The sequence below is a fragment of the Microtus oregoni genome, unplaced genomic scaffold (assembly GCF_018167655.1).
Source record: "Microtus oregoni isolate MIOR12 unplaced genomic scaffold, Mior012 000010F_ref0000083, whole genome shotgun sequence".
Classification (NCBI taxonomy): Eukaryota; Metazoa; Chordata; class Mammalia; order Rodentia; family Cricetidae; genus Microtus; species Microtus oregoni.
In genome coordinates, this window is record NW_024543069.1 from 39,291,631 (window position 1) to 39,317,418 (window position 25,788).

Below are 25,788 nucleotides of genomic sequence, written 5' to 3' on the forward strand. Positions count from 1 at the left end.
TGGCATGGGTGCTGAGAATCAAACCTGAGTGTTCCACAAGACCGACATGCACTCCTAACCACAGAGCCATTTCTCCAGCCCAATGTCACTTTAAATAAGGTGAGAACGACAAAAATTTAACACACCCGAAGCTTTGATGGGCCTGCATTAGAAAGAACTACTCATTTGAACTCTAACTTTTCCAATAATCTTATTTTAAGATGAACAGACCTGGGGCTGAAAAGATGGCTCAACCATTGAGAGCATTTATGCTCTTCCAGAGGACTGGAGTTCAGTCCCAACACCCACATCAGATGGCCCACAGCTACCTGTAACTCCTCCTCCAGGGCATCTGACATCATTCTCTGTCCTGCACATATGTGACATGCGTTCACACAGACACACACACACACACACACACACACACACAAATAAAAAATGTTATATCTTTAAAAAAGTATGGTAGGCAAGGTTTATAGCCAACTCAAATACACGCTAAATATACAGAAAAGTTAAGTTAAAGCTACATCATCTGGAAGCCAGATATGTGTTCTGCAAGATATGCATACTCATTTCAAACACATATGTGCACACTCGTGCATACACACAAATAACACTGTGAAGTCATGGGTTAAGTGTCCTGATTGGTTCTCAGGTGGACCTGTCTTGCCTCATTTTCACACTGGGCTTGAAATCCTCTGGAAATAATCAAGAAAGTCTTTCAGGAAACTTGGTACCTGGTATGATTCATCTTGCATAGTTCTTGCCCTGCGTTTATGACTATGTTTTCCTCATAAAATCTCATTCCTTTTGAGGGTCTTTTTCCCAATAGTCCTTTTTCTTATGTTATCTTATGTTTTAAATTGAAATGTAATGATTATGTGTATTTATAGAGTGTGATAATTCACTAACTAGTATTTTGTATGTAATGATCAAACAAGAGCAGAACATTTCCACCTCCTTAAACATCAATCATTGGCTTATATTGGGGTTCTTTATAACGTGTAATAAGCTGCTGTAAACCATAGTAATTCGGTGCCTTTTTCATTCCACCCTTGACCCTAACCACATACTTTAAGTTCAGACTCAAAATGAAATGAATGAGTGGTTCAAAGTTCCTTGCGGATGTGATGAAAGAACGGCTTGGACTAAATGTTTGCTGAAGGCTAAGAATGTCTGGTGTGAGGGTAGACAACTCAGTTGGTAAAGTGCTTGCCCTGCAAACATGAGGGCCTGAGTCCCATCCTCAGAAGCCATGTGAAAAAGCCAGACATGGTAGCGCAAGCTTGCAGTCTGATGACAAGAGAGGGAGAGATGGGGGGACTCTAGTGCTCACTGGCCCACCAGTCTAGCCTACTTAGTGAGTTCCAAATCAGTGACACTCTTTATATAAAATAATAATAATAATATAAATGATGTCTTAGAAATAATACCTAAGGTTCATCCCTGGCCTCCATGTGCACATATATGCCCATGCACCTGCACACACAAACATATGCATATATATGTCCATGTACCCGCACACACACATGTACATAAATGCCCATGCACCTGCACACACAAACATATGCATATATATGTCCATGTACCCGCACACACACATGTACATAAATGCCCATGCACCTGCACACAAAACATGTGCATATATATGTCCATGTACCTGCACACACACACATGTACATAAATGCCCATGCACCTGCACACACACATGCACATATATGCCCGTGCACCTGCACACACACATATGCACATATATGCCCATGCACCTGCACACACAAACATATGCATATATATGTCCATGTACCTGTACACACACATGTACATAAATGCCCATGCACCTGCACACACACATGTGCACATATATGCCCATGCACCTGCACACATACACACACATGTGCACACATATGCCCGTGCACCTGCACACATACACACACATACACACATGTGCACACATATGCCCATGCACCTACACACATACACACACATGTGCACACATATGCCCGTGCACCTGCACACATACACACACGAGCACACATATGCCCGTGCACCTGCACACATACACACACATGCACACATATGCCTGTGCACCTGCACACATACACACACATGTGCACACATATGCCCGTGCACCTGCACACATACACACACATGTGCACACATATGCCCGTGCACCTGCACACATACACACACATGTGCACACATATGCCCGTGCACCTGCACACATACACACACATGTGCACACATATGCCCGTGCACCTGCACACATACACACATGTGCACACATATGCCCGTGCACCTGCACACACACACGTGCAAAGAATGGCTGCAATGTAAGTTATTTGGTAATGGTAATAAAATAAACATAAATAATAAAAGTTGAAGTAGTTATTTTGGCATATTCGTATCAAACCATCCTGATAGGCAACAAGCAACCAGTCAGGAGACTATCAAGTAACTTGGGAGAGACAGTACAATGGGAGTTGGAGTCACACTGATCTGTGTTTGCATACTAACTAGTTTTTCCTCTTCAAAATCTGAACGGAGTCTGTCTCTGACTCTCTTGACTGTTTGTGGGACCCTTTTTCTCGCACTGAGTATGTGCCTACTATGTCATAGCTGGTTGATGTCCCTGGGAGGCCTGCTCTTTTGTGAAGGGGAGCAGAGGAAAGTGGGTATGGGGAAGAGGTGGGAGGGAGAGGATGAGGGGAGGGAAGGGTGACTGCAGTCATAATATATGGCAGAATAATAATTTTTTTAAGTGACTAATAAGAAAAGACTTGCAAGACCTTGAGCAAGCTACTTAATTCCTCCTAACCTCAGCCTCCTCTTCCAAAAATTAAGAGTGCATACTAACATATACCTAGTAAGGCTATTAGCCTTCTGGAGCTGAGACAGACCAGCTGAGGCAGCAGCTTAGGGAAGGAAGGGTTTACGTTGGCTCACAGTTCCAGGGTACAGTCCACCCTGGAGGGGGAATCATGGCGTCAGCAATCCTGCAGCTGGCCATGCTGCATCCACAGTTAGGAGGCAGGAGAGATGCCTGCTGACACTCAGTTCCTGTCCTGCTTTTCCTTCGGTCCAGCTTCCTACACCAATAGCTAATCCAGAAATCCCATCAAACACAAACACGTACCCAGAGATTTGTCTCCAGGATGCTTTTAGACCTCATGAAGGCGACATCAAGTTGGTGCTGGGATTCATGTAAATTACAGGACCTATTGCCTACATGGAGAGAATGGAGAGTTTATGTTTGTTGTTAAAGGGGATGCAGTCAGGCCTGCAGAGGCTAAAATAACCCCCGGCAGCAGCCACTGAGGTTTGAATGCGCTGAGTCTTCAGTGCAGTATTTACAAGTGTAAATCCACAAGAAACCTCAGACCTTGGCTCACAGGGTACATTGTGCCAAAAGTAATTTTATCGCGTGTTGAAATGCTAATACTTAAGGAACATTAGGCTAAATATAATGAAATATACACTATGAGAATTAATCTCCCCCACTCCTCTGTACTGTAAATGTAGCTCCTAGGCATTTTCAAATGATTCCTGTGGCTCTCACACTCCTGTTGATCAGCTGCTTCTCTCAGATGTAATAAGGGCATACAGACAAAAGACTGGCTCTCACACTCCTGTTGATCAGCTGCTTCTCTCAGATGTAATAAGGGCATACAGACAAAAGGCTGGCTGACGGACCGGACAGTGCAAGAGGGGTGGGTGCCTCTTGGCTTCTGTCTGGCTTGCTTCCCTCTTTTCCTCCTGGCACCTGGATCCTTCTAACCTGTGTCTCAGGAAGTGCTCCCTGCCGGGTCAAGTCCATCTTCCTCAGAAAACAACTCCGTGCCCTGACTGCTCTCTGGTTCTGGTTTCCAGCAGATGTCGGGCACAATGACCAGCTCACTTCCCTTGGGAGAAAGAATTTGCATCCATTCCTGCTACTCCCATTTCCCGACGCTCAACACATCTCTCTCAGAAGCAGAACAATTACAGGAGACAAACATTGCAGCCTTGTCACCGATAAGGAAACTGGGATTCAGAGAGGTTGACTATTTTAACGCCAGTCACACAGCAAAGAGAGTGAGTTATAAAAGCAATACTTTCTGCTCCCTGATGCCCAGAGCCTCTCCCCAAATGGGTGGGTCTTGAGGAACAAGTCCAGACAGAGAATTCAAGGCTCTCCTCCCTGCCCCAGTCCCATCAGCCACTCTCCTTCCTAGGTGCTTTCTCCTAGAATAGTAAGTTCCTAACCCAGAATTACACGCTACAAAATGTAGACAACGTGAGCTCTTGAAGCAAATTCTTTCGATCATTGAGATCATTTGCTGACTCCCTCCTAACTGAGTCATCGTCTCATCGGCGTCTTTCAGACAACTGTGAAGCTATGGATTAAAAAAAAAAAATGAAAAAATCTAATCTGCTATTTCTCAACAGTCTGTCACCATGGAATCAAACATTTGAGCAGGTTTTGCCTTGACCTGGCACCATCAAAGAAGAAACATTCCTTTTAGTGTATCTTTAGTCTCCTCTCGCACTGCGTCGAAATAGTCTCGGAAATTAGAATGCCCTTTTCTCCAGCTGCCCACTGCCCTTTGGGCTCCAACATGTCTCCCTGTTACACTCTGCAGAAGAATGCTTCTCCCTCTGGACTGATTTGCTTCTGAGTGGCCTTTTATCTACAACTGGAAGAGAAGCAATTCAATAAAACAAACAGAACAAAACATCCCCTCTCAAAATTGGCATCTCTGGGGCTAGAGAGATGATGGCTCAGCAGTTAAGAGTACTTGATGCTCTTGCAAAGGACCCAGGTTCAGTTCCCAACACCCACATTCCAGATCACAGCTGTTTGTAGGCTTGGTTCCTTTGGACCTCCTCAGGCACTGCACACATGTGATGTCCATATAAATATACGAACAAACATTCATCACAAAAAATGCAAATAAGTATTTTTAATTTTTTTTTAAAAATTGGCATCTAGCTCAAAATATCTCTGCTCTATCTTTCAGCTTGTAAATGCTAATATTCTGTGCTGGAGAGATTGCTGAATGAAAAATTTTTACACCCCCATAAACCTCTTGGCCGACACAAAAATCCAAATCAGACCAAATCAAACCAAATTAGAAAAAGCCTAAGTTTAATGGATATCAGCACTCCTGGGTGGCCTTCCAGCCCCAGAGAGGAGATGGGGAAGAAAGACCAGAAAACCATGAGTTTGTTCTCTGGGGGGCAATTTAAATACCCTGTGGGAGTGATCTTGAGCATCTCTGGGGGAGGGGTCATCATTTGGCGGGATTTCTTGGAGGTGAAGTCTTGACTAGGCAACTCCCAGGGGGAAAGGGGATTGGGATGGAGCTTCCACTCAAACACTGAACAGCCATTTAGGGAGCACATTGCTCTCTCAGCAGACCCAAGTCAGGTGGTTCACAACTGTCTGTGACTCCAGTTCCAGGGGATTGGACACCTTCTTCTGGCCTCTGAAGACAGCCACAATTCACATGCACATTATAGTATAATAATCAGTTAATTTTCTGAATTCTAAAATCCCATCAGTCAGGACAATGGCTGGCGTATCAATTAACTTGGTCTGTTATCTATGTTAGGATAAGTAAATAGCTGTGTTTATAACATAAACACAATCTTCTGTAAGCCTGAAAATAAATAGGTATAAACAACAACAACAAAGAGCTGCAAATAGTGCCAGCCCCTCGGAATAGCTCTCACAATAAGTGTAAAAGGCCACAAGAATAGTTCCATCCTATAGATGCAGATTGACACTGGGAAGGGTTGGCCAGTTAGTAACAGTGACAGCGAAGGAGCAGCAACGGATTTCAGACTCAGCCATTCTCCAAGATCTCCTAGGTCCACACCACCACCTTATCAACAGGAGTATTCAAAGCAAAGCAGGCTTTTGTGCTTCTGGTGGGAACAGCAGCCATCATGATAGACCCAGCCTAAAGTTGAGAACTCTGGCTCCAGAACGCTAGAACAGATCATTTACACATATGAACACGGTCAGCAGCATTAGTGGAAGAGGCTGTGGACAAGCTTAACCCCAGAGCATGCCGTGACCACTGTGGTGGACGGGTGGCACCCACAGCTTGTACTCCCTTGGTCCTAAGTATCTCTCACTAACTTGCTGGGACATCTGAACCTTCCCAGGATCACATCCTTAGCTCCTCTTTGTGTGGAAGAAACAAAGGAGGCTGGCGGCAAGACCAAGCTCCACTCTGTCTTACACAGGTCTGAACAAGTCACTTGGCAAGATCAACAGTGACTTTTATTTGCCTTCCCATTTGGTGCTAAATCTCCCCTCGCTTGACTTCCCTAGATTTCCCATGAGCATTGCTGAGCGCTTCGTTGAAGAAATCAACAGAACGTAAAATAGAAATTATATTTTAACCAGAGACAGATTCGAAGTCAGGTAACTCATAGGAACGGACCTTGGTGGCAATTTTCCAAACAAGAAGAAACTATTTTTCAGATGAGAGAAACCTTGATTATTCTCTTTGAATTCCCTCATGTTATGTATGAGGAACAGGGGCGAAAGAGCCTCTGTTACAGACAAATTCCTAGTAAGTCAATGCTACTCTTTCTCTTTCTCTTTCCTTTTTCTTCACTCCTTTCTCCTGGAAAAATTAAGGTTTGTTATGTGTGTCTATGCCCTGTCTTAGGTACTGTTCTACTACTGTGAAAAGGCACTGTGACCAAGACAACAATTATAAAAGAAAGGATGGAAGAGCCAGGGAAGGGGCGGGTTCTGGGGAACCTGTCCTGTGGGCAGCTCCCAGACTGAGCCATTGCTGTTCCATTATGGAGACCCTCCCTGAGGATCTGTAGGTTGTAGAGGGTAGCTGGGAGAGGAGGAAACAGTTTCTCCATTGGTGTAGGCACTCCCGTGAGGTGCCCATGCTCTTATATGTAATTCCTTACAATCCTAATTAAACTCATCGGTTCACCAAAATATTTACAGATTCATGAATGTCTACTGAACACATTTGTTCAGCTTTCGTCTCTGTTACTGTGGTCAACCCATGAGCAAAAGGAACTCGGGGAGAAATGGGTTTGTTCCAGCTCACAGTCCATCACTAGAGTAGCCAGGGCAGGAACTCAAGGCAAGAACCTGGAGGCAGAAACTGAAACAGATGTCGTCAAGGAGTGCTGCTATCTGGTTTATTCCTCATGACTCGCCCAGTGTGTCTATATATATAACCCAAGATGACCTACCCAGGGAGAACACTGCCCACAGTGAACTTGGCCATCCCACAACAACCAGTAATCAAGAAAATGCCCCACAGGCGTGCACACATGCCAATCTCATGGAGGCATTCATTCAGGCAAGTTTCCCTCTCCCCAAGTGATTCTAGATTGCTTGAGCTGGCTAACACTACCAACATAATGTTAAACTGTGCCATTTTTCAAAGTAAGTCCATTGTCTTATCGATTTAACATATATTTAACTCATTCCATATAAACACAATACACAATGCTTTGACATTGCAGATGTCATTCAGACAATAACTCACACGCATGATGTCACACTGCCTTCACACACCTAGTTTGCAGATATCCATGTCACATATATGCAGTTTCCTGCATGCATGTATTACGTATAACAATCTTTCATCCTATCACCAAGAGTGTAGCAAATTATTAACTCATTCATCACAAAATTTCTATGAGGAAAATCCTATTGTTGTTCGACTCATTTCATATAAGACAGAGATAGAATAATAACAAATTCATCTAAGGCCATAACGATGGCTATGAGTAACGTCTACCTGGGCCTGCCCACCCGCATTCTGATCACGGTGTTGTATTCTTGTGGGTCGTTTTTTGTCATTGTTGTTTTCCTACTAGCCTCCTCTCAAACCGGATGTGCTGAAAACTGTAGTTACTCGGAGAATAAATAAGAAGATAGCCACAGGACTCATCAAACAGTTTGTCTTCCTTTGAGGCAGGCTTTGGCATGTGGCTTTCTTAAAGACATACAGGATGAAAGGGTTGGCTTTGGAGGAGAACTGCAGCCTTGGAATAAAACTCTTCCTCGCACTGCTTTGTGCTGCGTAGTTGGGAAAATGTTGCCTTTCTGAATGTCAGTCTTCTCTCTGGTAAACAGAGCTATGAAGAGTCCCCGTTGGGATTGAATGAATGCGTTAGTTACATAGTTATATAGAAGCACCTCATTCTTCATGGCTGTCATTGTCATCTCCAGTTTTCCATAAAGAGCTCTTGTTAGGATTTGCTCCCCTTGATTCTTAGCTGAAATAGTGGTGATAGCTAATACAGACTCGGAGAATGAACGAGAGTTCCAGCATGAATGTGTCATTTGTACCAATCTGGGCGGCTCACATGAGTCATGAGCAGGTTTTCTTACAACAGCTGTGTATGTGTGATGCCCAATAGAGCGAAATGTTTAACAATTATGCTGTTTTAAATATGTAGCATAGAGGGAAGGAAAATGAACACCAGTTGTGATTATCCACTTGAAAAGCTCATTAGGAAATGAATTATGGAATAGTGGATTAATTAAGATCATGTAGGAATGTATTTTCCACTTCTGAAAAGGACTTTTTAAAAATGATATGAATCGCACATAATGGCTTGGTATGGCCAGTTTGAAAAAAAATCCGCCATTTCCTCCAAGTGGAAAAACCTAACATTTACTGAGTTCCTGCTGAATGCCAGACATTACTTTCAATCAGCCCGTGGCAGTTCTGCCTGATGCCTGTTATTACTACCATATTCTTGATGAGGAAAATGAGGCCGAGGGAATTCAACAATGTATTTAGGTAACATAATCACTATACAAGGGCCTGGGGCTTTGACTTGAAACTAATTTCAGAGTTCTTCCCACTGAACCTGGAAAGGGCCATTTCTGGAAGATACTGAGACTTGAGATGGGATATTAGATGTATTTCACTCCTCGTGAGCATGCTCGGTCATCTCCACCATCCAGTGCAGCGTCTCACTTCACCTGTCCCCTCTTCTGGATGGAGAACTCTGTAAGAGGTTTGGTGACGTCAGCTATGTTCATCCATTCATCCCTAACAGCAGACTCGGGGCCTGTCACATTGTTATATCTTCAACACACATGTCAGGTGAAGAACTAAACGCTGAACTAAAGAAAAGCATGAAGGTCAACCAGTCCTCTCTTGTAGGTGGTAGCGTCAGAAGGAAAGGAAACGTTTTGGCCTTAGTCATACAGGGACAGAAGGAAGCTGCTCCTAGAGCTGCTGAGTAGATGCTCATAGGAGACAAGTAATGAACGGTACATCATTTAACCTGGGCTGGCATCCTCCCAGAACACAAATCAAGCATATAATTATATGAGCAATCTTGTTCTGTGTGTCACAGAGCAGAGATCACAAGCGATCACCATCCACCTCCAGGCCCAAGGCTCCATGAATGGTCGCCCAGCTATGGGAAAACCATTTCCAGTAAACACCAGGGAAATACTTTGCCACTTGTCTGGCTCTTGTCAAGGCGACAACCATCGGCTTCCTGATTAATTCTCCATTAGCTCCTCATTAACTGTCCATCTAAGCAGCAAATGGGCCATTTGCTCCGCCTTCCAGACACCAAGAGGGAAGAAAGTTCTTATTCCTGTTAGATAGAAGGTATCATCAAGACTTCTCAGTCTTCCAGATCTCGAGATGAAGCCCACACTGAATGAAAGGGTGGAAAATAGGGACCCATGAGAGAGATGGAAGACACAGCTAGAAAGAACCAAGGGAGGATTGGCCACTAAGTCAATCTCCTAAAAAAAAAATAAATAATAAAGAAAGAATGAATGAATGAATGAATGAATGAAAAATGTAATCAGTGACATAAAATTAAGCAAATTGAGCGAGGTGGTAAGATGTGGAGAGACAATAACTATTTGAGACACAATAAGGTCCAGCAACCCCTAGGAAAATGAGTCTCAGCGGCCGGTAGAGGACGAAGGTTGCTTTGTCTTCTGAGTCCTCCTTGAAGAGCACAGTGCTTAGGCAGGACTGGTGTGCTGGTGCTCACAGCAGGCAGTAGACTGGGGCGCGCAAGACACCTTAATAAATGCTTGGCAAGTAGACACCCAAATAAATGAACTAAAATAAAGTATATAGCTGATTTGGGAGGCAAACAGCAATAGTATTAAAAAATTGCTCCCAATAAATAATGTTTTCTAAACTAAATCACTTGATCTAAAATTACTACACCATGCATTTCGCTTCTCCTCCAAAGGCCCTGGAGCCAAAACAACTCACCCCTTACAGAGAGAACGTATAATTTGCTGTCTGCGAAGACAAAGCCTCACGCACTAGAAGCAACCCTAAATGCCTGTGCTTAGAGTGACCTTTTGCATTGCCACTGTGATGCCATTAGTGTGATAATTTTATGCAAGATTAAGCATGTAATTATGTGTTAAATAGTTTCCTTGGCTCCCGTGTGCTCACTCAATAAAGAAGAGTGCATTAAGAGTGCCCTATACGTATAGCTCCAGGCCACTGACATTCTAAAACTGCTTCCTCTCTGCTCTTCCCCAGCCCCAATCTCACTCACATTTGCCAATGTACCCTCCAGGCCCAGCAACTGGGAGCGTCTAGCTCCCAGAAGCCACTGTGCAGAGCGGCCCTTGTAGAGCAGCTGAAGTGTCTACAGTGGATTTCGCTTAAGTAAATTCAGAACCCAAGAGGTTGCAGCAGGGTTTCACACCCTGGCTACCCCTCAGAGTTACCTGGGTAGAAACCATGGAGACAGCTCACAGGACAAAGGCGCTTGCTTCCACGCATGACAACCTGGGCTCAATCACTGGGACCCATATGAGAGGAGTGAACTGGCTCTTCAAGTCACCCACACCTGTGCCTACTGCTCCGGCACTAGCACATGGAATTTATTCATTTATTCACTTCTTTATTTGTGTATTTATTTATTTACCTGGACACAATGGGGGGGGGGGGCAACGTCAGAGACCCAAACCTGGAGCCTCCGCTCCTCCCAAGCAATCATGTCCAACCTGCAGCCCACAGGGCATGCACACCCCAGGATAGCTGTGAGGGTGGCCCAACAGAGAATCATAAATTCCCTGAAGACATTAGGAGATTATTTTCTGCGGGTGCTGTCTTGTGACTCAGTTGTGTGATGCTGAGTGTGAACACTGCAGATGACAATGTCATGTTGGATGTCAAAAGGTTGGACGGGCTTGAAAGACCAAGTACTAGAATTTTTCTTAAGATTTATTAGTTTAATTTATATTTGTGTTGTATGTATATGTGCCTGGGGTGAGTTTATGTTCACCACAAGCATGTGGCTATCCTAGGAGGTCAGAGGGTATCTGATCCCCTGGATCTGGAGGAACAGGTGGTTGTGAGTCACATAATGTGGGTGCTGGGAACTGACCCCAGGTCCTCTGAAATTTCGGTAAGTGCCTTTGGTACCTGACTTGGTAAAATGATTTGCAACCCCAGAAATTTTCAATAGTTCCCCGAGCTGTCTCCAGCACATGATCACATTCAGAGGCACCGCCTTCCCAGTCCTCTTGCTCAGGACAAGTGTCAGAACTCGGTGCTAATGAAGACGTATTTTGATTTTACCATCTCAATAGTTATGACCGCCACCAGCCCCATAGGACAGGAAAGAATCGATTTGCTCCATGTTCAGGTACAAAGCAACTTAATTGGATTTTTTTTCCATCATTTGTTTTTAAGTTTAGTAGTGGGGAGGCAAAATGATGGGAAGCAATGTTTAGTATCCGCCTATCACATGCAAATATACTTGAAGTCCCCCTGAATAGCTTGTTTATCTTCCAAGCCACCAAGTGGCAGGAATTTTTCCTTCCGTATTTACACAGAAACTCAGAGCTGTTAATTGGCTTGTACAAAGTCACACAGTTGGTGATGCCGATGCCAAGAGGCACACAAACAGCTGGGCCATCTGCTGTTCATGCTCAGCTTCTTCTTAGGCCATGCTGATCTTTCTAAAAGATCCATATTGAATGATACGGCAGCAATCTAAACTTTCTGTCTAAGTTAATAAGAGGAGAGAGGACACATAGCAGTTTGAAGAGATTCTCAGGGCTGGAATGTAGCTCTGTTGTTAGCATACTTGCCCAGCACGCATAAAGCCCTGAGTTAATCCCCAGGACCCAAATGCCAACTATAAGGACACACACCTGCCCTTCCAGCACTCAAGAGGCAGAGACAGAAGGATCAGAAGTGCAAGGTCATCTTCTGGTACGGAGCCAGGCTAGTGTTTGTCTCAAATAAACAAATAATAATAAAAACTGAGAAGCAGCAGAACACCCCAAGCTAAGGGAAGGATTGAGGAGATGCCAGCTGTCATGGTCAGAACACGCAGCCAAAGTCAAGGCAGCCATCTGATGGTCTCTTAAGCTGATAGAACAGCAGAGCCATTTCCTGCCAACTGTTCTCTTGGCATGGCAGACATAGACCCGCACTGCAGATGCTGATGCCTTACCTAGAAGGGAAGAGGGAGCTTGTGCAGACAGGACCATCACTTTTTGTTTAGTCGGGAGAGTGGAGCTCCTCAGGGCCACTGAAGAAAGTTCCATAGAAGGGGACATTTGAGGTGGCTACCCAGTTGGGAAGACAGGCAGAGGGAATGACAGCATCTGAATCAAGACAGCAGAGACATTGAAGGTGGGCTTGGACTTGGACTTGGAAAGGGTCTTAGACCAGTTCTTTAGACAAGGGAAGCATCCCCACTCTTGCTGACTCCCTGTTTTCTTTGAAGGCTAAGGAGTATAACTTTGTGTGTAGATGCATGTGTACGGACGTGCTTGCGTGTAAGGCCAGAAGTCAGCTTCAGGGTCATCCTCTGGAACTATCCACTTTGTTTTCTAAGACAGGGCCTCTTGTTTGCCTGAAACTAGCCAAGTAGGCCAGCAAGTCCCAGGGATCATCCTGCCTCCACTCCCCAGTTCTGGGATTATACACCCACACCACCGTATCTAGATTTTATATGGATACCAGCGACCAAGTTCAGGACACGGGGCAAGCACTTTCCTGACAGAGCCATTGTCTCCCTGTCCAGACACAGGTCTCTTAGGTCTGTGGTCTGAAACCACACCCATCTGCAGCCATGAGTCAGGACTCTGCAGAGGTTCTTCCTTTCAGAACCACACAACAGTACAGTGGACCTGACCCACCTTCTCCCCCGGCCCACAGTCTAACACAGCCACTTCACATAGGATTCAAAATTGCGAACATTTATAAAGATTTCCCATGCTCCTCTGTGCCACTTCACTGATGGCAACCCGAAGGAATTGTTTGTATCTCCCCTCCATGGGGACAACTGGGTTCCTTAACTAACAGGTTAAGAGGGCCGTCTCCAAGTTGGGAGGATACCTTGAAGCCAGCTTCTGCTGACAAGGTTTGAATTCTGGGCATTTCTTTTGAAGCCTGAAAATAGGGTCTGTATACCATGGCCTTTAAAAGAACAGAAACTCCGTTCATTTTAATTAATGGTGAACTTAGCGGGCTTTAAATAACGATTTGTCTTCATGAAAAAAAAAGAAACTGGGGTAGAAAACTCCAAATCTGCTTATTGGAATAACCTCAGCAGCCAGTAAGTATGTCCCTTCCAGTTAATTAAAATAAACATATCTTTCATCTTCTTTTTCTGCATCAATTTAAAACAACGTAGCCAACGTGCCTTCTAGTGACACCCAGTCAGAAAAGCACCGAGAGGACAATGGATCGCTGCAGCCCCTTCATTTTGAATTATTTTAGAACATTTGGGATTTCTGGCCAGTAAGGGATAGTGTGGCAAGGCTAACTAACTTACCGCTTCACCTGCCCTCAAACTGGGCAGCTTATCTTTGTCTCTCCTACACTTCCAACCCTTTGAGGGCCTAACTAGAGGAGCCAGTGAAGTCTACAAGCCTACCCTAAAATAACTTCGCAAAGTTCAAGTCAGTCCCATTCTTACAATATAACGCTGTCAATCACACCGAATCACCCTGATCTCCTGGAGGCTGCCTAGGTAAAGAATGGATTTAGTCCCTGTTTTATGTCATACCTTCTAGTGTTTTACACCCCTCATCCTCCTGCCTCCACTGTCCGAGTGTTGGGATTCCAGGTTACCACACCTAGCTTAAATTCAGTCTCTTCTCTTCCTACAGCTGTGGAGGGAATCTGTCCAGGTGAGTCACATCCCTCCATTATCCTAGGAGACCAAGAAAGACCTCTGCATCCCCACTGGAGACTAACCCCTGTGGTTTCTCTCTTCCTCTTCCTCTCTCTCTCTCTCTCTCTCTCTCTCTCTCTCTCTCTCTCATCAACCCAGGGGTTTCAGAAGAGCCCAATTCCCAGGCCTTTTCTTATAAACCCAACCTGTGACAGCCAACCATATTCTTAGATTCATTGAACTGCATGTAAAAATAATAGAACTGAGAAAGACCTTAAATAATTAGTCTGAAATTCCACGGATACCAGGGAGAGTTGGAAACAGATTTTTATGCTATCACTCAACTCCAGAAAGGTTATGTGACTTTATCAAGGTCAAACAGACAAAAAGCCAACCCTTTCTTCTGAGCCCTGGGAACCCTTGCTGCTCAGTGTTATCTTCAATATTGATCTCACCCTCGAGCTCCAGAGAGATTCAGAGTTCTGGGTGAGTTCTGGACCCACTCAGATCCACTGATTCAGCTTTGCAAAGTCCTGGGGTCATCAGGGGTCACTGCAGAGAGAATGAGAACTCAGGAAGGAAGCATGGCTCACCTTTCCTCAATATAACCAGGGACTGGGGTGTGTACACAGCTCAGGGGTAGAGCCCTGCTTTGGGCGGAAGCGGAAAGCGTCATTGGTTGGTTATCTTGCAATTCCATCACTGCCCGCTCTTCTGGTTTTCACTGCCCTAACAAAGATACATAGCTGTGGTCTCATGCCTTGAGGATAGAGAGGGGAAGTGTGGAGTAACAGGAGTGTAACAGAGAACACAGTCCAGTCACTAATACTATTTCCAGCCTCTCTTTCACCGTTCATATCATTCACTCCTATTAACCATGCACACCAAAGGGGTCACTTTTCAGCCTTCCTTGGTTTTAATGCATTGAGTATCATTTGTGTTGGATTGTTATCTTTAAATGTTGTGTTTCTGTCTCTCTAGAAAATTACTAAGCAGAGGGCTGGAGAGATGGCACAGAAAGGACCTAAGTTTGGTTTCCAGCACCCAAATCAGGCAGCTCACAACTGCCTGTACCTCTAGCTCCAGGAGATCTAATGCCTTCTCTGGTTTCTGAGCACCTTCACCCAAGTGCACACGTGCCACAAAGACACACACACACACATAAATAAAGAGAAAAAAAAAGAAAAACTAGAAGGAGAAATCTTTCTTTCTTAAAGAGAATGAAGGTAGAAAATACTGATAAATAGTTTACTTTGGTGCCATTTAAAGACTAGGGAACCTTTCCCAAAACCCAAACCAAAGAACGCCACATGCCTGGCATCTCCTTCTTCCAGATCCAGGAGGTCAGGCTGCTGACAGCAGCTGGGCACATGTGGCTGATTTGTTGCCTACACTGGCAACTACACACCTTAGGGACAAGGCTTTCCTGCAGTCCCAGCACTTGGGAAGCTGAGACAGGAGATTCATGAATTTGAGGCCAGGCTGGACTGCAGACGGAGACTCTGCCTCAAAACCGAGGGGTGGGTAGTATTGCATCACCACCATGTCCCATCTGTGAATAGTAAAGAAAAATGTAAAGAGAAAGAAGTCGAATTTTAGTATCCAAACCTCAACTAAAATTTGTTAAAGTGCATCGTACTGAGACAGAATCCATGCTGATTCTGCATTGTGAAGGAAGCATTGTGATTTCGACAGCAGTGAGAAAACCAGGATTCCAGAAGACAAGCTCCGCAGCCTGTCGGTGTGGACAGTGAAGGATGGGGCCTAATAAAAATGGGATGCAAGGTTCTGAGGGCAGCACTAGGCTTCAGTGGGGTTTCTCCAAGGAACAGACCCAGCACCCCACAGTGTAAAAGCCCAGGATTGTTCAAGAGAGCTGAACCTCTGAGTTGTTGCTGTGGTCACAGAGTTCCGAAACCCCAGAGACAGAATTAACCCCAGTGTGTCCTCTGCAGGTCTCTCTGCCACTCCCCCAGGACATCCACCGTGAGGAAAGGAGCGGCAGGACCAACATCCTTTAAGATGTTTATATGGACCAGTGGCCGGACCTCTTCATCCTACAGACATGATGAGAAAAGGTAAAACCCTTGACTCTGGGTGCTCTTGGGCAGACTTTACAGAAAGATGGTTAGAGAGGGCAGTGAGGATAGTGTTAGCTGCCCTCTTTGTCGCTGTGACCTGAGAACAGCATAAACAAGGGTTTACTGCGGTGTATGCTTGGAGAATACAGTTCATCATGGTGGAGTTTACTGCGGTGTATGCTTGGAGAATACAGTTCATCATGGTGGGGTTTACTGTGGTGTGTGCTTAGAGAATACGGTCCATCATGGTGGGGTTTACTGCCGTGTGTGCTTGGAGAATACGGTCCATCGTGGTGGAGTTTACTGTGGTGTGTGCTTAGAGAATACGGTCCATCATGGTGGGGGTACATGGTGGCAGGAACGTGAGGCAGCTGGTCAGGTTGCACTTGTCAGCAAGCAGAGACAATACTCCTGCTCTGTTTGCTGGCTCCTTACTTGACTCAGGAGCCCAGCCTCTGAAATAGGGCTGCCACATTCAAAGTGACTCGACCTCCCACACTCATACGCCCGCCCACCCTTTACTTCACCAACCACAGCACTTCCTGAAGACACCTAGTCAAGACTTGAACCCACTCCCAGTCTTACCATCCTCTTTACCCAGACAGACTTCGCTCTGCTGTCTGTGAATTTTCAGAACCTTGCGCTGTGTCCAGGACACAGTGGACACTGAGGAAACTGATGCAAGAAATTGACACAGCTTTTCTAGGCAGCAATACTGCAGGAGGAAGGCTGAATTGCAAGAGGGCCCAGAGGGGTTGGTAGGTTATGGAGCCTTCAGAGGGGGTTGGTAGGTTCATGGAGCCTTCAGAGGGGGTTGGTAGGTTCATGGAGCCTTCAGAGGGGGTTGGTAGGTTCATGGAGCCTTCAGAGGGGGTTGGTAGGTTCATGGAGCCTTCAGAGGGGGTTGGTAGGTTCATGGAGTCTTCGGAGGGCTTGCAGGAACAGCTGATAAGAGGGAACAAACAGGATATGAAAGAAGGCAGGTGAGTGAGCAAGGTCACGTGATGCAAAACTAAATGGTTATTCAGCTCAACCCTTTCTCCTTTGGATTTAGTGAGTAAATATGTTCAGAAAATTATATAACCCTTACTCTCTGTCTCTGTCTCTCTGTCTCTATCTGTCTGTCTGTCTGTCTGTCTCTCTTTCTCTCTGTGAGTGTGTGTGTTGTATGTGCTCACATAGACATGCAAGTGTGGAGGCCATTGGGTGTCTTCTTCAGCCTCCCCTCCAACTTAGATTTTGAGGTACAGTTTCTCCCTGGACCTGGAGATCAATTATTGGCTGGACTGGTAGCCAGCTGCTTGCCTGTCACCACTCCACACCCGAAGCTAGGTTTGCAGGGCTGAGCCACTGTGCCCGGCTATTTTTATGTGGGTGTTGATCCTCATGTTGGCACGGAAGGCACTTTACCCTTGAACTGTCTCCCCAGACTCTCTACGTCGGTTTAAATAGTTATATCCTCCCCTTGTTACCAGTGGTTGGGGTCCAAGCCCAGTATTTCTGGGTTCTTGCTTTTTATACAAAGAATTGAAATAAAGACTCACACAGATTGCAAAGTAGCAAAGAAGCTTTATTCCAAAGCAAAGCAATGGTGCGGATCAGAAATAAGTGCATTGTGAGTGAGCAGGAGACCACATGCCTGACTCACAGGCCCTGAGGCCCTGACTCCCAGCTGGAGCTTCTGTTTATCCAGCTGAAGAGGAGGAGATGCCTGTTACTAAGAAGTGTGGTGAGAGTGGTTATCTCTTTTGATCGGTAGATTAAATCACAAAATAATTTTCTGCCATGTATGTCCGTCCCATAATGCATCTGATTTTAATCTTATTCCTACTCAGGCACATAGGTATATAATGCTAAGTAGGGGAGTCTCCCTAAAAGTTCACATGAGAAACCAGTTTTGTATTATCATGCACCACAAGCCAGTTCGGGTCTGACCGGCCCTCCTATCCTTATACATGAATGGGTTGGCAACTGTCTATTTGGTGGTTGTCAAAAAAAGAATGTAAACCATTGTTTAAAATAAATACATGAGACCTGATGCACCTGGGGGAACTACGGGCTGCCACCAGGTTGCAAGTTGACATTTTCAGAGATTTCTGTGTGCACAGAGTACATGCTATAGGGTCTCAGGCTCCCAAATGCCTTGTTGGAAGAGGGGTATACACAGCCCAAGCCAGGTGGCGTCTCAGGCTGCTGTGCTATTCCCTATGCTTCCCGCCTCATGTTTGCTTTCTTCCTGTTCCTCAGCCTGGGACCCTAACCCACCAGACACGCACCACCCACACCCAGGCAGACACTCCTGGGCATGCATTTCCACAATAATTCTACATACCGCCATGCTGATAATCACGATTAGCCGGCTCATAGACGAACTGAACATGACTTTCTTTGATTCTATCTGGGCTTCCGTGTGCTCTTGCTCAGCCAGGCAGCAAAGATGGAGATATGGTCAAGGAAAGGCATGAACAAACCAAACACATTCAGCTGGGAATGCCGGCTTGGAGCAGAGACTGGCCCTGTGTCCTTAGGCGATTTCTGCTGTTCGCTGTGTAGGCCAAGGGCATACACATTGACAGCCTGTTCCACAAATGCATTTATTACTTTAAATCCCATAATTACTGAAATCATCCTTGAAAACAAAAAATAAAGCTATAATTTAAGTGTCAGAGAATTGTACTGATGCGTAAAAACAACCTAGTTATATGTGCCTTTAATTCTCAAGAATTACCAGTTTGTCAGACCTGGGCTGATTTTGGGTGAATACTCAATAATCACACCAAACAACAAACAAGCAAAAGCAAGGAAATGAGAAAATTATGTTTAAAAGCTGGGTTGTTGTTCTTTTTTTTTAAGAACACACAAACTTTTCAATGTGATAGTAAAGACTGTTAAAAACTGTTCAACTTAAAGGAGATGCTCATTAGTGAGTCTGTGATGAAGTCCCTATGTCACCAAGCCTCCTTCTGATTGAACAGGATTCCTCATTGACCTTTGAGGAAGAAGGGGAAAGCAGTCTTTAAGAACAATCATAATGTCGGCAGGGTTCTGAGACAGAAGATGGATTAACAAGAGGAAAACAGGGAAGTTCATTAAAAACCCCCACAGCTCCTGTCACAGGGCAGTGCTAGCCACTGAAGGCTTACAAGCCTTCTTACAGAAGTGGTCCAGCAAAGAGTGATAGATTTCTTAAAGCAGCGGGACTAAGGAGAGGGTAGGAGACTGCGGAAGAGTCAGCCTGGCTGGTCAGGTCACTGATGGAGGATTCTACTTCCCAACCCACCAAGGATGGCACCAATAGGAGCGAAACAAAAAGTAGGACTGCCTCTTGTTTCACTAATCCTTCCCCAGATGTTAGGTAAACAAACACGGGCAGCCAGGCCCCTGCACTTCAATTATCTTTGTCTCAACAAGAAGAAAGAATTCTGTTTCTTTCACCTACAACCTCCTAGTCCAAGGAGATCTGTGCATTATCTCCTTCAGAAAGTCCACTGCACTTCCTTCAAGTTCAAATACATTTTACTTTTCTGCTGATAGATGGAAAGGTTACGGTGTGTTGTTTATCAAATTTGGTTTGATATCTCTGCAAACTATCCTTCCTCTTCCTCTTCTTCTTCCTCTTCCTCTCCTCCTCCTTCTCTCTCTCTCTCTCTCTCTCTCTCTCTCTCTCTCTCTCTGTGTGTGCATGCACACACATGCGCACATGTGTGTGGAGAGAGAGAGGTGGATGTGAGTGTGCCATGCTACACCTGTGGAAATCAGAGGACAGCGGTAGGGGCGGGTGCTCTCCTACCACTACACCTATTGGAGCTTGACTTCAGATCGGCAGGGTAAGAGTTGGTGGCAAGCACCTTTACCTGCTAGGCCCTCTCACCAACCCCCTGCTAAACTTTAGCAATCATTTATCTCGTCATTCTTTTGTATTTTCTTCATAACTGGATCAGTGGTAAAGAATTCACTTATTTTATTCCATATTCGTGAATATTACATTCCTTTGTTACTCTTGCCCAATTATGTTAGCTTGTGCTTCAGTAAATTAAAACTGGTGATGATGGACATTTTCAGCCTGACTCATTAAGTGAGCCTTTTTAACACATCAACATTAGATAATTGTATCAACTACAATACAGGTAGTCTTTCTCTCCCTTTTATTACATTGGAAATAAATCTATTTCTAATTCGATAATACCTTTTACTATGAATGGATGTTAATATATTTCTAAGTTACATTATCACATTAGCAGTTTATAATGCTTTCCATATATTAATAAAAACATAATGATGACCAAAGTTATATTTCTAAGATATAACAGTAATACCTTTTCATGGTAGACTTTGATTTTTAAAATATGGCTAGGTTTGGTGAACTAAGTTCTTTTAGATTTTATATTTGTGATGACGAATGAGGCTGGCCTGTAGTTTTCCATCACATGTGGCTCTCACTGGTTTTGGTCTCAGAACTTTCCAATCTTATAGCCAGGTTGGCCGGCATTCTTTTTCTGAGCTCGGGGATGAGCTCAACTGTAAGTTGCTATATCTTTTTAGTTCCGAGACCAAAATACTTTGAATTATTTAAAACCTTTAGCTATTTCAAATTTCAATGCTTTAGAATAATTTAAGCCTTCTGGCTATTTATGAGTTGGTTTCAGTAAGTTACATATTTGCAAAGCCTTACTGTATATTTTTTAATAAGTTTAATACCTCGGCGTTTCCAAATGTACCACGGCAAAGTTGTTTAGCTGTTCCCTTTCTAAAGCATGCAGTACCCACAACTATGGTTTTTAATTTTTCATGTTTACCCAAGCTTTATATGCTTTCTTTGTCACTTTTGTCAAAGACATATTCATTTCTTTAGCTTTCAAAGCACATTAGCCTTTGAATCCGTTGCCCCTCTTACAGTGACCTTCTATTGCATTATGAGTGCTTATAGTCCTTTCCTGCCTTAGTCCTTCTTTTTGAACGTCCCACTTAGTTCCTAATTTCCTTAGATGCTGAGTGCACTGATTTTAGGACTTTCTTATTCTCTAATACAAGCACTGAAAAATGTTTTAGCCACACCCACTGGATTCTCTATGTTTTCCATATCGTTCATTTCAGCGTTCTTTCTTATTTGTCTGATTTTATTTTGTGGCCCATAAATTCTTTGTACTGTGCCCATACATACATGCATACATATATACACACAAATATATTCCTTTAGTTATTTTTGTTATCATTCCTTTCATTATTGCACTAAAAGGGAATACCACAGTCAACATAATGATAGTCCTTGTGGAAGGCTATTTAACAACCAGCCTCATCAAGATTCATGATGTTTCTAAAGTGCAAATCTACCTGTCACACTTGTTTCATTGCCTTTAATGTCCTCTCGCACTTCACAAGCTGATCTTTTTCTCTGGCTTGTGCACAGCTCACCAACCAAGAGCCTTCCTTTCTCGTCCTGGACCCCAGCAGCACTCAACCCTTCTACCCCCAACTCCTAGAGACTCTTCTCAGTCCTTTGCCTCTCCAAGGCTTGGTTCAGTCCGTCACAGACGTCTAAGCCATTCTTACCTGCATCAGTGGCAGGCTTCCAAACCTCCTTCCCATTTAAGCCACAGCCCTAGGTTGTGTATCTATCTACCAGTGGTCCTCTGAATGGAAGGAGATCAGTACACCAGTCACCAATTTGCCTGAAACCAGTTTGACAAAGAACCCATTTGCTGATCAACCATTTTGGTGAATTTATTAAGGTTCATTGTGTATCAAAATTTTAACACAGTTATTGTAACTCTACAGTGTTGATCACAGTTCACACTAACTAACAAGGATCACTATGGTGACAGGCACCCTTAATTAGGGACCCCTTTCTTGTCTCCTGTATCTCAGAATCTGCAGTCAGTGCCCCCTCTACATTTCTGCTGTCTTTGTCTGTGTCCAGACACTTTCTGAGGTCTCCTCTTGTCTCTGTTCCCTGTTCTGCTCCCTGGGGCTAGCTTTCTAGATCAGCAGCTAGGCTATGCATTTTGTCAATTTCTCCTCCTCAAAGGCTCCCCTGCAGAGTCCTGATGTTCTCACCCAGAGCCTTCCTGTTGGGGAAAACAGGACCCGAACAAAGATAAGTTAACCATTTCTTTAATGGTTCCATGAGGACAAAATAAGAGCCATCCAGAGAGCTCTTAGAAGTTCTCCTCCAGGGCTGTAGAGATTGCTCAGGGGGAGCTTTTGCTGCTCTGGCGGAGAAACCATGTTCAGTTCCCAGCGTCTGTACCAGGTACTGCATGTAACTCAAGCTCCTAGAGAGTCTGTCTACTGGCACCTGTTCTCTCTCTCTCTCTCTCCCTCTCTCTCTCTCTCTCTCTCTCTCTCCCTCCCTCCCTCCCTCCCTCTCTCTCTCTCACACACACACAGAGAGACCTATACACGTAATTTAAAATAAAAACGTTTGAAAAAAATGCCCTACCCAAATCAATTACTCTAGGCTTTTGAATACAGGAAATAAGCAAACTGGTTCACTGCTAAGGCTGGCAACTCTGTGAGGGTGGTAACAAGTGTGATGTGAAACTGGGATGAAAAGTCCGGCAAAGCCAAACTCTCAGGAAAACAGTGTTCAATGCAGGCTAGTTCTATGCCAGCTCGACACAGGTCAGGATTATCTGAAAGGAGAGAACCTCAATAGAGAAAACGCTTCCATAAGATCCAGCTGTAGGCAAGCTTGTAGGACATTTTCTTAATTAGGGACTAATGGGGGAGGACCCAGCCCATTGTGGGTGGGGCCATCCTTGGGCTGGTGGTTCTGGTTCTTTAAGAAAACAGGCTGAGCAAGGCATGAGGAGCAAGCCAGTAAGCAGCATCCCTCCCTGGCCTCTGCCTCAGCTCCTGCCTCCAGGTTCCTGCGCTATTTGAGTTCCTGTCCTGATTTCCTTTAGTGATGAACCAGGATGTAGAAGTGTAAACCGAGTTAACCCTTTTCTCCCCAGCTTGCTTTTACTCATGGTGTTTTGTCGCAGCAATAGTAAACCTAAGACTAACTAAATGCCCCCAAAAAGGATTTGAAAATAAATCAGTATAAACTCAACAAGCCCTATAGGAAATATAAAATTGTTTTTACATTTCTTAGAATAACATATTTATGCACATGCACTTGAATATGCTTGTTAAAATATATTTATAAAGGGATTCAGAAGCCCAGTCTTTTTTAAAAAAAATCAAGCAATCTTAAAATACTGCTGAGAAGAACAACTTCATGACAACATACTTCCTGATGAAACATATTAAAATGTGCCATTAACACATAGGGGAGAAAAAATATAGCCATATCCACTATATTAAATTAATTCTGCTTAAAACACGTCTTTGTGGAGTCTGTAAGTTGCTAAAGCAGGTGGGTTCTGTTCACAGCGTGAACTGAACCTTCAGGCCTCTCGTGCCTTAGCCTCCAGTAACCGATCCTGGGATAGCCTGCCTCATGAACTGACCCGCTCCCCTTCTGTCTGTCCAGTCAACATGATCACCAGTCAACAGGTGTGCAGTGAGTCTCACTGCCATCCAGGAAGATCATCTACATTGTGCATCTCCAGAATTATAAACTGAGTCTTGACATGAAATTTCCAAAAAATTATGTAGACATCAAGGTTGATTTTTTTTTAAGTGTGCTGACTATTGCTTGGGGCAAAACAAAGCTTTACTGGAAAAACTGAACATCTGTTTACAAAGCCTTTTGCTTTAATGTTTTAGATGTACTTATTTTGACTTTATGTGTATGGGTGTTTTGCCTGCATGTATATCTGTGTATCATAGGCATGCCCATGTCTGCAGAGGCCAGAAGAGTGTGTCCCATTCTCAGGATCTGGAGTTACAGACGGTTACAAGCTCTTATGTGGGTGCTGGGAACTGAACCAGGATCCTTTGTAAGAGCAGCTATTGCTCTTCGCCACTGAACCATCTCTTCAGCCCAGGCTTTTTCAGTTTATATATGTTTGTTTATTACACATATGCCTTCATGTGGAGGTCAGGAGATAACTTGCCGGTGTCTCTCCTCTCCTACATATGAAACCCAGGGCAAAAGCTCAGGTTATTGGGCTTAGGGGAAGACAGCCCAAGCCATCTCACCAGTCCCCTCCAAACACTTCTATTGTCCCCTGGACTCAACGATAACTTTTATTCTCCAAAGGGATGTGGACAGAAAACAACTGGGCCTTCCCACGCTTCACTCTTCCCCACCAGACACAGCAACGCTGCAGATCCCAGCTCAGCTGCCTCCTTCTCTCACTGCCTCCTCCTCCTCTGCACTGAGCAGCCACTGCCTCCTGAGGGGTTCGTCCTCTGGACATCTCTCCACATGCTGCCTCCTCTCTCTTTATCCTGACTTCAACCAAGGTGCAGCCCTCATCATCCTCCGCCAACCCTACTGGAACCATCTCCCAGTACCTCCTCCTCCCTCCCTGATTTAAGACTTCTCCTGTTTCTAATCCCCACACTGCAGGCACAGCCATCACTCTGAAACTCGGATCTGCCTACATCACCAGTTGACAGCTTCCCTTTCATTACAGGAGGAAGGCTACTTTCTAGAATGACTTTCAAAGCCTTCCGACACCGCATTTCTCCTCTGGCTGTGCTGTTTCTGTGGTGGGTGACCTCCGAGGGCCATCAGCATAGTACTTCCTGGTACTTGTTCTACAGCTCCAAGCACCTTTGCTTCTGCGGTCCCTCAACCCAAATATCACCAACTCTGTATCCCACTGGCTAAACCGCAATCAACCTTGAACGTTCTGTTCAAGTCCTTACTCTTCCAGGAAGCCTTTGGTAACGTGCACTGACTCCCTGTCCTGGTCCCTGAAGCTGGGGAAATTGCCAAGACACTGAATTGATCCACCAGGGAGCTCCCATCTCAGAGGACACTAATTTTCATGTCTTTCCTCTTATTTAATAAGGGCCATGTCCCCAGCACAAGAGGTTACAACGCTCATAATACATGTGTGAACATAACTTCCTCATTGGAATCTTATTCTTTCATCAGATTAACATTCCTTGATTTATCTATCAATTCAACAGCCATTTATTGGTGGATTTCAAAAATGTGTCCCTCCCACTCAAGCCTTTCATTTTGCTGTGTAATATTCTGATTTCCTAGACACGTACAAGCCATGGAGAACCTACCATTTCTCCTTTTACGTACCCATTCTAGAGCTTGCAAAGAACATTTATTTTCCGAATATGTTTTGCGATGACTCAGTCGTATCATTTTATGTGTTTCTTGTTCGGCGGCAACCGACGCCACCCATTCTATTCTCTGGCAGACTGGTGTGTTCGGTGCAGTGTGGCAGCCTAATAATCTAGAACAGCGCAGATCATCCTCGCTGACTTCCATCTGCTGAGAGCATGTCTCAGCGGCAGCCGTCAGAGTTCAATACATGTTGATAAATGATATTAGCCAAGGAACAAAAGGTTATTATTATTTCCCAGTGGGTTTTTGAAGCCACTCAGCCTTAGCCTGTCTCCCTGCTTCAAAAGTCAACCCGCCCACTGCCTTTCACAGCTAATGGGCACCAGTTTGTTCTTCAAGTTCACACGGGGTCAAGTTTAAAGAGCTTTGATGTAAATCCTAAACTTTCCAAATAAATCTCCAAAACGAATC

At 44.5% G+C, this 25,788-nt stretch overlaps 1 protein-coding gene across 1 annotated transcript in view; it reads left to right on the top strand.

The window, feature by feature from the left end:
• The window catches only part of Kcnmb2 (potassium calcium-activated channel subfamily M regulatory beta subunit 2), a 257,987-nt gene that overhangs the window by 208,774 nt on the left and 23,425 nt on the right, over positions 1 to 25,788 (top strand). Inside the window, exon 2 of the mRNA XM_041659292.1 lies at positions 16,050 to 16,172. Within this exon, the coding sequence (XP_041515226.1) occupies positions 16,117 to 16,172 (56 nt within the window). The 5' untranslated portion in view covers positions 16,050 to 16,116. The remainder of the gene's footprint in view (positions 1 to 16,049; positions 16,173 to 25,788) is intronic.